Source organism: Larus michahellis, chromosome 6, assembly GCF_964199755.1.
Source record: "Larus michahellis chromosome 6, bLarMic1.1, whole genome shotgun sequence".
Lineage (NCBI taxonomy): Eukaryota > Metazoa > Chordata > Aves > Charadriiformes > Laridae > Larus > Larus michahellis.
Window position 1 is genome coordinate 5,171,337 of NC_133901.1, and position 12,607 is coordinate 5,183,943.

At 49.8% G+C, this 12,607-nt stretch overlaps 1 protein-coding gene across 1 annotated transcript in view; it reads left to right on the forward strand.

Moving 5' to 3' along the window:
* The window catches only part of SLC7A14 (solute carrier family 7 member 14), a 34,108-nt gene that overhangs the window by 10,512 nt on the left and 10,989 nt on the right, over positions 1-12,607 (forward strand). Inside the window, exons 2-4 of the mRNA XM_074591412.1 lie at positions 3,838-4,241; positions 10,840-11,076; positions 11,868-12,085. Coding sequence (XP_074447513.1) covers positions 3,938-4,241; positions 10,840-11,076; positions 11,868-12,085 — 759 coding nt within the window. The 5' untranslated portion in view covers positions 3,838-3,937. The remainder of the gene's footprint in view (positions 1-3,837; positions 4,242-10,839; positions 11,077-11,867; positions 12,086-12,607) is intronic.

Genomic DNA, 12,607 nt, shown 5'->3' on the forward strand with positions numbered 1-12,607 from the left:
CTTTGCTTAAGCATACCCCTGTGGGCTCCTGGACGGAGGGGAGTCATTAACAGAAAAATCAAATAAGCCATCCCAAAGCACAGATGAGGCTTTGGGAAGCTCCCCTAGCTGGAGCCGCAGGGGGTGACGAGGATGGGCGATGCTGGGGGGCATTGCGCTGGCACGGGGCAGCTGGCAGAAAGCAGCTTTGATTTGGAATCAAATCAACCCACCCAGACACTACGGAAGGTCTACGCCTGTAAATACCTAGGCTTCTCCTTCCGACTTGATTGCTGTTTTAGTTAATTTACCCTAATGAAGGAGAGTGTTTCGGTACAAACAGCGGTTGCTAACAAGCGCGCGGTGGCAGCAGCAAGCGGCAGCCGGGGAAAACCGACCCAGGCTGCCGGATGATGGAGAGCTGCGCAGCTCCGAAACCCGGCTGCAGCTTCCCGAGCCGGGCTTGCCCCCTCCGAACCACAGCTCCCTTGGGTTTCATGGGTTTATAATGAAGAGAGCAGGTAAAAACCACAAGTAAAAACTCTCCGTCCCTCTGGCTGCGTGCTTCTAGCTAGCCAAGGTTAGTGGAGCAGAGCAGAAACGAACCATCTCTCCCCCATGCAAATCATTGCCATCCATGAGGTATTCTTTTTTTTATGGCTTTAAGTGGAGTGAAAAGATGTTTTCCAAGCTACAGAGCAGCAATATGCTGATCCCGCTTAAACATCTGGAATAGTTTCGAGTGATTGCTTTAATTGAATATAGCGGCAATTATAGAGTCATTTCGTTTCAGATGTTTTGGAGGTTTTTTCCCCTTGGTGCCTCAGGAGGGGTTATGCGAATGCCAGGGCTGTGCTGGGCAGCCCCATGGCAATGGGCAGCCATGCAGGAGGACCTGGCCCCAGCTGAGCCTCAGGCAGCCGGAACAGCTCAGCAACCTAAATCTGGGCACATCACAGATCCACCAGCCAGTTCCTCCTTTAAACCATTTAAAATATTTAAGTTTTTTATTATTTTAGCAGTTTAAAAGTATTCCTGGACAAGGATGCCATGTCTTCCCTCGAGGTGATTTGCAATGCTGGTGAGGAAGTCATTTCTGTACCCTGACATGCCTTAAGAGAGAACTGAATCAGTCATGTTCAACTTCCTTCAGTTTGAGGGACGCACTAATTTTTCCAGTGTGGATGTGGATCCCTCCAGTGAGACTGGAGCATACACCACCTTTCCCAAACCCTTCGTCGGCCTCCCATGGACACCACAGACAAGATGATGAAGAATTGCTGACCTCAAAGCACATCAGTCCCAGCCCCTCTAGAACACAGGGCAGGTCTTCCCATGCCAAAGCACAAAGCTGGTGATGGGACCAAGGACCATCCTGCAGCCTCAGCAACTCCATCCCACCTCGTCTGGTGGTCCAGCAACTCCTCTGTGACAAGCGCAGACTTCTCAAAAACATCCGGTAATGGTATAAAGACATCAAGAGACACAAATCAGTTCTTCCCAGTGTCCATCTCTTCCCATAGTTACTCGCCCAACTTTTATTTGTCCAGCCTCAACTTCCGGCTATTGATTCTCATTATGCTTTTCCTTACAAGAGTTAAGAGCTGACTCTTCAGTATCTATTATTTTCACCTTGCGACAGGTTTTTCGCATGAGTAAACCAAGGACAGGTTCGCTTGGGAAAGATATTTTCTTGCAGTACAAAATACGTAAGAAAATTGTGCAGAGATCAGAACGTCTAAGTTGTAACAGTTAAAAACCCAGACAGACACTTCTGCCCAGCTTCTTGGCTACCTTAAGTCAATTTGGCCCAAACCTAAGCATAGGAACCTGAGTCTTTCAAACTCAACTAGGGGCATCCATAACGTCCAAGGAAAATAATTAAATAAAGGATGGGAAGGGATTGGGGGAAGTACAAGATGACCTCTTTGCCCGCCCATGCTTCAGAGATGCCGTGCTTTGGATAAAAGGAGGATGAATTTTGGGTGGTGATCACTTTGCTTAGAGGAGTTGTTTCCCCCGTGGCTAAAACACAGCCCTGGCAAAGCAGAGCCACCCTGGAGGTGCCAGCACACGGACACGCTGCCCCGAGGGCTGCTCTGCTTCATCCCGGCCGGCACAGACCCGCTGAGCCCTGGCTCAGGTGCCCCCTTCCAACACAAACCTTCATTCAAACCAGAAAGTAAAACCAGAAAGATCCGGCCCACGCCGCAAACCAGCTGACTCCTTGAGCAACCCAAAAGCCAAACCCAAAGATGCGTATTTGCTCAAGAGCGGTAACAATTTTGCCTTATTATTCTTCTTAGCTAGAACATCCAGCCTTTCAGCTTGTGGTCGCTCGAGGTAAAAAATTAGCACAATTTGAACTGTGATCAACCAAAACATGAAATGAATGCTGTGTTTTATTTAATAAACTCCGGCAACACAAGGCTGCCTGGTAGACACAATGTAATTTGTTTTGGATGTAAAGATGGAAAAATAATTGTTTTGTCTTCAAGGCAATTAAAAAAAAAAAAAAGAGAGAGACTTCTGTATTAACAGAAAAGAAGCTGCCAGGCTAAAATTCATATTTAATAAACTATTTTTCCTGTTCCCTTATATTACCATGCAGAGATCATCAATTCTTGTTATTTTGCTCAAAGTCAAGTAGTCGTCACATGTCAGTAGGAAGCCATTGCTGCTGGTATTAGGAGCTCGCCTGAGAACTACGCAGTTCGCTAAAAACAAGCAGAAAAGGACCGGGGGAAATGGCAGTTGCTGGATAGTTCTTAAAAATATGACCCAAGATGAAAAAGCACAGAGAAAGAACAAACCAAGATAATTTCATGATTTTTAAGACAACCTCATGATTTGGAATCGTAAGACAATTTTAAGACAGTCTTAAATCTGCCGAGCTCCTCTTTCAGCTTGGCTTAACTACTCAGAAGTTGGACCCCAAAGCTCGTTGCAGTTACTCGAGAAAAACACCACCTCTTAATTTAAAAAAAATAAACAAATTCCTAAAAGGGTATATAAATAACTACAAAAACAATGTGATAAATTGAACGGAGAAACCACACCAAGGGCTTTTTTTAACGCCAGGGTTCATTGGGACCTGAACAAGCAGCATCCTTTAAAACTTTCTCCTTTAGGGTTCACCAGGATGATGGTAGCACGCAGAAAGGAAAAACAACTGGGGTAGCCAGAGAGCTCTAAGGGTCAACTTCTATAGCACCAAAAAAATCACCTGTCCCTGTATTGGCTAATTCGTGGTGTTTGTGCCCCGGAGCCACACGCAGCCCTGCACAGGCAGACAGCAGTCTCCGCACGCTGGATACAGGAGCAAAGCTATGGTCCCAGATGTTCTTCTGCAGCGCAGGCGGAGCACAGCGATGTCCTGCAGAAGGTCCCATGTGGCTGGGCACGGCAATGGTGGGTGGTACCAGTAGGAGCATCCCTGCGGTGCCGCCAAGCTTGGGGCTGGGCTTGGCCCCCACCAGGACACCATGGTGGCCACCATCACCTTGCAGATACCTAGCCATCATCGCTTTTGGTAGCAATTAAGCCACGTGGTGGGCACTCAAAGGGTATCAGGTTCCTGCTGCTTATGGGGCCGTATTAAAATAATGCAGACAAACACAGAGCGGGGCAGAGCATCTCTGTTGTACAAACAATTGGGATGGAGAAAGGAGATTTCTATTGAGCAGCAGCATTGGTGAAAGCAAAGCTCTCCTTGGCCCCCAGGGCTCTCCCAGCACTAGAGCCCAGCCAGAAACTGGCTCGGGGGCTCCTTTCAATTCTGCCACACCGAGCACATCCCTCTTTCTTTGCTATTTCAGTTAAAAACCATGTTACAAGCACTGTTCCTCTCCCTTGCAGCCGGGCCGCCAGCGCAGAAGGGAGCTGGGGTGTGGGGATGCGGCCACAGCCCTGAGCTGAAACCATCCGTGACTCACCTCCGTGGAGCCCAGCACCAGCCATGAGCGGCTTCTTCTCACGCCTGGACCCACGGCGGGTGCCGTGGGGGGCGGCGGGCTATGCCCTGCGCACCCGCGTCCTGCGCACCAAGCCCGTGGAGTCGATGCTGGAGGGCACAGGGACCGCCACAGCCCAGGGCGCCAGGCTGGCCAAGGTCCTCACCACCCTCGACCTCATCTCCCTCGGCGTCGGGAGCTGCGTGGGCACCGGCATGTACGTGGTGTCTGGCCTGGTGGCCAAGGAGATGGCAGGACCCGGGGTCATCGTTTCCTTCATCATCGCTGCTGTCGCCTCTATCTTATCAGGTGCGTCGTGCGGGTGGGTTTTTTGAGGAACACACCATCTCATCCATCCTCTGGCTCCGTTCATGGGTGGCCACCTGGCAGGACCCACACTCAGCAGCACAAGCTATGAGGGGGCAATAACTTCCCCATAGCCTAAAATATCATTTCACCCTGGGCTTACCCAGCTCATGGGGTGCACTGTCTCTCATTGCCCAAGTACCAGACCAAACCCTGTACTGGGAGCCAGCAGCCCAAGCGTAACTACCCCTGATGAGCCGCTGAAGGCTTCTTCAAGGATGGAGCCTGTGACCACTACATTTTAAAACACCAGCGAGAGTTTTGCAGTGTGTGGCCCAGGCAGAGAGTGCGGCCAAGCCACAGATTGGAGCAAGAGCTCCATGTGGCTTGTGGGACCCTTTGTTTCAATAGGAAGGATATCGGTGGCTTGGGTAGCACCAGGGCCATGTGTGTTTGCTGTGGACGTTGCTAAGAGTCAAACAATTCCTCAATTAGTGTCAGAGTTGATTTTATTGGCCGGATCACTCTTTGAATTTCCAAACAAAAAAAGCCAACAAACAAATGTGCGGAGAGAGGGGAATTATGTATTTTAGTGAAAAGTCGGTGAATTCCATCTCCTCCGTAGGAACCCAGCTGAGCATATGGCTCAAGCTGCGGTTTCCACATGAAGCCAGTACTGCTGGCATTTGTCCTTTCCAGATCAGTGCTAACACGATGATGTGATGTTCCTGCTCTCCCTGCTCAGAGGACTTTGCATGCTGTGTCAGTCTGGTATCCAGCTTTTATCCGCGGGTTGGATAAGGAAACTTGAGTAAATGGCAAAGGGCTTTGATAGAAGACAGGAACAGCAAACACAGCAAAATGACCTGGCTCAGCTTTTCAAGTCTCTGGATTTTTGTAGGGGGAGGTAGAAGCACATCATGCACTTTCCCTGGAGGTTGCAGTGCTGCTCCATGGAGATGCCACCAAAGTTCGTGTCACTTTGAACGCCCTACGCACCTGCAGCCCCAAGGCACAGCCCTGGCACAGCACGGGGATGGGTGTCACGCTCTCCCCAAAGCCATGCCAGGGAAAGAGCCCAGCGATGCTGGCTGGGGACCACCACACTGACAGTCCTGCCTCCCCACTCCCCGGTTGAACCCCAGTGACAAGGCAGCTCAGTCACGTTTAGCACAGAACAAGGGCTGTTCTGAGATCTGATGCTTATTTGAGATCCCAGCACAACAAATGAACAAAAATGCCCATTTTTTTAACCAAGGCAGTAGACAGCATCAGTGTCTTTATCACAGAATCACACAATGGTTCGGGTTAGAAGGGACCTTAAAGACCATCCAGTGCCACCCCCTGCCCTGGGCAGGGACACCTCCCACCAGACCAGGTTGCTCCAAGCCTCGTCCAGCCTGGCCTTGAACCCCTCCAGGGATGGGGCAGCCACAGCTTCTCTGGGCAACCTGGGCCAGGGCCTCACCACCCTCACAGCCAAGAATTTCTTCCTGGTATCTCATCTAAATCTCCCCTCTTTCAGTGTGAGGCCATTACCCCATGTCCTATCATTACACTCCCTGATCCAGAGTCCCTCCCCATCTCTCCTGGAGCCCCTTTAGGGACTGGAAGGGGCTCTAAGGTCTCCCCGGAGCCTTCTCTTCTCCAGGCTGAACACCCCCAACTCTCTCAGGCCTGTCCTCACAGCAGAGGGGCTCCAGCCCTCTGATCATCTTTGTGGCCTTCCGCTGGACCCGTTCCAACAGGTCCATGTCCTTCTTATGTTGAGGACTCCAGAGCTGGACACAGGGCTCCAGGTGGGGTCTCACCAGAGCAGAGTAGAGGGACAGAATCCTTTCCCACTGCCCGCTTTCTCTCCTCTGCAAGGGTTTTACTGGCCGTGATGCAAACCAAGAGCGAACAGAGCTTGGGTGGATCTCATCTAACAAAAACACGCTGTCCTCCAAAAGGGGCTTTTTCACCCCAGACGCGAGCCCTGCCCCGCAGCGGGGAGCTCCTCCCGTCTTCGCCCACGGGATCCTGCACCGCTTCCCCACCAGCTTTCATCTCCGCTTGCTTTTGTAGCCCTGGGAAAGTGTTTTGTGAAGGATGCAGTGTTTTGATAGTTTCCTTGGCCGCTTCCTCACTTCGCCGTTGACGCTGCTCTTGTTTATAACAGAAACAACGTTTTTGGCAAGTAGAACCAAGCCAGGGTTCAGGAGCCAAACGGGCTATCGGGCTCTCGGGGGAGTTGATTTCAGCTCTTGCATCATGGTCACTCCTGGTCTGCCAGTAACTGAGATCAGGCAAGTGTGCACGGACAGATTTTAAGGAGTTTCTCGCAGTTTTAAGGCCAGATGTGGCCACTAGGTCACCCGCTCTCCCTTGAAGATCACAGAGTCAGATCCCACTGCCTGCAACGTGAGGCCAGGAGGGTTTTGGCTAAAAAAATCCCCTTCCAGAAAGCCATTCGGCTTCCCTGGGCAAGCCCTGGCGGTCAGGTCCCACCTGTGGGAAATCCCTAAATCCCTCTGTGCTGTTTAGCCCAGTTTCAGATAGGGATTTCTCCAATTTCATAATTTCATCTACTCAGCAAATTCCAGTTGTGCCTTCCCTTAGGTTTAAGCAACATGTGCCCTGTCAGGGTACTTACAGACGTAGCTTCATTGGTGAAACCGGTAAATTAAATCAACCTCTTTCATTCTCTCAATAGAAAGCCTTTTATTTGGCTCTCAAACGGAAATGTTTGCCCAAATTTCCTCCACAAAGCCTCCAGCGCAGGGGACACCGCGGGAGCCCTCTGTCAGCTGCGACCGCCGGGACTCCCCACTCTCACCCCAACTCTAACCAAAAACCCTTCTCGGTGAAAATCAGCAGTTTGCATCTTACCCAACCCCCTTACCCTCACCACAGCCTCTTCCACCAGCTCTTGCTCGTCCCTTTAGTGGTCTCCTACCCTGAAGTAATACAACCTTGTTGATCACATTTTGCAAACTCCTTACTGCGAGCTCAGGAAGGCTCAGGTCCTTCCGCATGGCGGTTACTGGTGTGGGAGAATTTTCTCTGCCACGCAACCCCACAGGCTTTGGTGCCAGGCTGTTCAAGAAGAGAAGAGACTCTCCCTCCCACAGGAACCGCTCTGCAACCCCAGCAACCTTCAGTGGGGGTTTCAAACAACAAGCTACAGAGTTCTGGAGAACACCGTCGTGCTCTTACCTGGTACCCATGTGGGAGCAGGCTCAGCGACAGCCAGGGCACACGATGGAGCAGGGGGGAGATGAGCGTGTGCTTCAGGTGCTGCCTGGCTGCAGGACAAAGACAGGGATGAGGGGCTCCAGCTGCAGCTGATCATGGGCTGCTTGGGAGGCGGTAGAGAAACAGGAGTCTTTTTTCTGAGGAAACTTTCTTTATGGAGCTGCCTTTTATAGATCTGCATGCAATGATCATGAAATACGATGGATGGGCTCAGTGGCCTGCTGAAAATAGGATTTTGCCATATACCTGCCTCGATAAATTGGCTGCTCTTGTTTAACGGAGGATGGTCCCTCTGGATTTCTTGCGTGGTAGCATGAATTAATTGGTGTTACCTCCAGCGTTGCTGAAAGGCCCCTCCCCGAAGGCTTGTTTCACCTGAAACATCACTCCCATCGTGCCAGTGCCCCATGGGATGTCTCATGGTGCCTGTGTGTCCTCATGCCCAAGCCACTGCTAACACAAAAACGTCTGAGATAGATGGATACATGCGCTGCATGGAAAGCTGCAGCTGCCTCGCCTCCTTTCCCCAGACAAGATAAACCAGGGAACGGAGAGGTCAATTAAATCTGAAAAATGGGGGGTTGTAGATGGGCTCTTGGAAGGGACAATGTCATGGACCAAACAGCTCAGCTGTGTTTCTGTCCTTCTGAATAATGTCAATAACTGTATAATTACACCAGCATAATGACTGTCATGCCAATTACACTGTGTAGCTGATACTCAAGGAAAAGACATGATCTTCCGTAAAAAAGGCTGCTCTTCCAAACAACCACTCTGTTGGCTTGTTTTCTGCAGAAGCTTGCAATCACTCTTGGTTGGGGGGAAAAACAGAAATCTGTCCCCAAATTCAAAGAGTCCTGGTGGGTAGAGCGTGCCCAGCCTCCGCCTGCGCTCCCGGAGCGGGGACGCCGGGAGAGCTGCGTCTCTCCGGGCACCGCGGAATAGCCGGAGCTGCCAAGGAGAAACTGAGTAACAGTTTTATTATGCAGTTGTATTGCAACGATAGTAATATAATCATAATAATCATGCAGAGATTAGTGAGATAAAAGCTGCACCCTAATAAACTAAAATGTTATCTGCACCCAGATAACATCTGCACCCTAATAAACTATGGTGCCACCTTCCTTATTAAGCAGAGGGGGAAGTGCTGTGAACCCCGTTTCTGAGGGAGGACCTGCAGCACCCCAAAGCAGAGTGGTTTGATTAATGCTGTCCAATACGGCCAGTGGCAATCAGGGATGGACGGCAGATCTTGCATCTTGCGTCCCCTGGGCTGGATACGGCATGCTATGATAAAAAATAGTTTATTTTCTTAATATATGCCGATACCTAATGCAGATACCCACAAGGTGTTTCTGTATGCAACGCAGAGCGAAAGACTACTCTTCTGTCTTGGGATCCTAGTAGAGTAATTGAAAACTCAAACATTTTATACATACTGATGTCTTTGCTTTGCCGTTATCATTCTGTATCAATAACAATCCCCTTTAAGCCTTATCTCGTCATTGGCTAAAAGCGGAGCTGCCTCCAAGAAAGATTATATGATTTTTAAGGCCATCAAAGAGAGAAACTAGATACTTGTCCCCCTCAGAGCACCTGTTTCATAAATCATTCAGGCCTCTAGTTATCTGCGAATGTCTTACGTTTGCCGAGTGCATGCATTTTTCATCAGCTTTGAATAATGACTGTCTGTAGGGCCGGATGAGGGGGATGTCTCGCTGCTCCTGCGGTTGGGCCTGTTTTACAGAAAGCAAGTTTTGACGAGTCCCATTGCAAAAGACTGCCAGCACCATGCCTGCGAGCTGAACAGGGAATGGAATATCAAAACCCTCCAATACCAACAAAAGAAGCACCACCAAATCCAGCTTAGGGATTCAATAATTCTGCGTCCGTATGGTGTAAAAACTGCATTTACGGCAAGAGCTGCGACCTCATAACATTTTTATAATTTATTCATTCCTCTCTCTGTACTGAACTGATTGCAATTTCGAAGCAATTGTTATCTTCTAAATAGAGAGATGTAGTTGATAAAGAACTCAATACTTACTACGTGTTTACACAAGGCTAATAACAGCCCCAACCCGTTCACCCGTACAAGCTGAACTGGGGTCTTCGGGGCAGGGGTTTAACCGGCGTTACAGAAGCAGGATGCAGCGTGCCCTCCCAGCGCTTGTTCTGACTGATATTTGGGGAATTTATGACTAAGTCCGTCCATTCCTTTTAAATAGAAGATAATGATTGTTTTAAGACAGCAATGTGTCAGGGTCAGGTTTTTATTGAAAAGTGTCCTGACATAGTACGTACACAAGGAGTTTGGAAAGTATTAAAGTCCTCTGAAATCTCCTCCCAAACAGTTCCAGTTAAATACTTCTTTTTGCTTTTCTTCTCTTCTTCTACAAAGTTAGTTTTGCAATTAATTCTTCAGAACGAGACTTATATGTAACATTTTTAAGTGGTAAAATAACTTGCGTTCTCTAGGCAAGGTGGGTTCAAACTCCTCTAGCATGGGTAGGAATGAGAGCAGGGATGGTCAGGACAGTGCTCATGCCTGGGTCTGCTTAGCAATAACCCAAGATAAGCGTTTGGAGATCACACCTTCGGGGCAGGGAGAGGTATAGCCTTGTGTGAGCCCTCCTGTGGCTTCTTACTGTAGGATGAGGCTGGCCAGCCCTGGGCCAGGATCCCAGGCAATGGCTATAACCATCCCTGATCCACAGTGCCCCACAGTGCTCCGGAGAAACCCGAACACCATCTTCCAGCAGGTCTCACCATAACCACGTTTCCCTGGCAAACCCCAGGGTTTCTGCAGCCAAAAGCCTTGGGAGTTTGTCAGAATATTGATACCGCAAATAAAACATTTGATAAAATCCCAGGATAAATGGCAAAAATCCTATTATAGTGTCACTTGTGGGATGGGGAAGAAGAGGTATCTATCATTATCAAAGCTACCGCAGAGAAACCGGGCTCCAAGGACCGCACCACCAGCGCCGTCCAGTTCTGCTCCTTGTGCATGAATTCACCCCCAGCTTTGGTTTTGTGTCTGTTGGCCATGCCAGAAAGTCCTACATCAGGGGCACACACCTGTGAGAAGGTTCTTCTAAAATCATTTGGCTAGTTTGAACTGTGTATCCTCAAAAAAAATCCCTCACGGCTTGATTTTAACAGGAAAATGGGCTGCTTCTTAAGCCAAGTGACGGGGGAAGAAGGGTCACCATAGGCCCCTGTGATGTCCCTGGGCTCCTCCTGATGCTGGTTACAGCCCTGGGCACCTCCTGGCACCTCCAGGCAGGTGGGACCAAGGCGGTTTTACTTTTTCCTTTTCCAAGCACACTTTCCTTACGTTGCTTCGTATTTTTCGAAACAGGCGTTTGCTACGCTGAGTTTGGCGTGCGGGTCCCCAAGACCACGGGCTCTGCCTACACCTACAGCTATGTGACGGTGGGGGAGTTCGTGGCGTTCTTCATCGGCTGGAACCTCATCCTGGAGTACCTGATCGGCACAGCTGCGGGCGCCAGCGCCCTCAGCAGCATGTTCGACTCTCTGGCCAACCACACCATCAGCCGCTGGATGATCAACAGCGTCGGGACATTGAACGGACTAGGTGCGTCAACACCACGCGTAGCTACCTGCATTAATTAGGGCCTGAAAAGTAATTGGAAGCTCCTTCAGAAGTCAGACATGGATATTAGTCTTCATTCATTATTCACCATCCGTCTGGCCTCTGGTACTTTGCCTTTGCAGCCTGGTTCACAGGCGGGATACGGGGCGATGGGATACACGATACTTTGAGCCCCTTTGGGATAAGCTGGCATTTAGCAGAATAATTAGATGAATTATTCTGAACCCAGAAAAATTAGATGAATGTCAGAGGCTAGTGACAGCACACGAGCACCTCACCCAATGCAAGCACTCTGCTCGGTCCCTTTAAAGCACATGCAGAACCTCGTTAGAGAGTCCACGCTGGTGTCTGCAGTGCTGCCATGTCGAAACTCAGGGCTGTGGCGGTCCTGTATGACCAGCACTTCCAGCAACAGTCCGTGGTTCCTACCAGTAAGTAAAACAGCTAGCTGTCCTGTACCTGTGTCATGAAAACTTAATGTTTGATTGATTTTTAATCTTGGCAGATGTTATGCAAACTGGGACCTGATCATTTGTTTGCTCCCCTCCCAAAACTCCTGAAAGTGTCTTGAGGCATCAAGATTCATCACCTTAATAAAACAACTTTAGCTAGCAGAGGCAGGAGCATCTGGTGTGACCATCTTTGCAATGTGACCAAGGAATTCTGCAAAGCCTCGGGATCTGAAAAGTGTTTCAAAAAGCCCCCACAGAGTTTCTGGAAATGCTGTCTGCAGCTATGGATGGAGAGTTACACTCCTCTTTTCTCTTGCCTAGGGAAAGGAGAGGAGTCGTACCCTGACCTTCTTGCTCTGGTCATTGCTGTCATTGTCACCATCATCGTGGCCATGGGGGTGAAGAACTCGGTGGGGCTGAACAACGTGCTCAATGTCATTAACCTGGCAGTCTGGATCTTCATCATGATTGCTGGTCTCTTCTATGTTAAAGGTGACAACTGGTCTGAAGGCCAATTCCTGCCATTTGGATGGCCGGGGGTAAGTCCTGGGCGCATGGAGGGACACGCAGCACCTAAGCGGTGCCACCCACCTGCCACCCACTCAGCTTTGCCCATGGTATACGCACCCTACTTCCACTGCACTCCCCAAATCTCGACCCTGCTAAACCTGCCTTTGGCCAGGGACCTCCAACTTCCAGCACTGCAGGCTTGGATCCAGACCTCCTCGCTCCAGCAAACCCAAAGGGTACGGCAATACTTTGTCCATATCTCCCGCCGCCTCTTAGAATAAACCCAGAACATTTCCAACACGTCCTCCTGGAGAGCCAAACTCCATGTGAAAGTATTACCCCAGGAAGATGCCACTAGTTGCCAGGCGGTGGAGCAAAATTTAGTGGCCACTGAAGACAGGGCGGTCAGGAAGAGACGGCTCAGCTCTGCGGAGGGGGAGATACTTGCGCTGGCTGGTTTTCAACAACAATGTTCTCAAGCATTTGTTTTGAGCACTTCATAATGCCACCTGCCAGTGCTTATTTTATGGACGTTCCCTCAAAGCTTACTG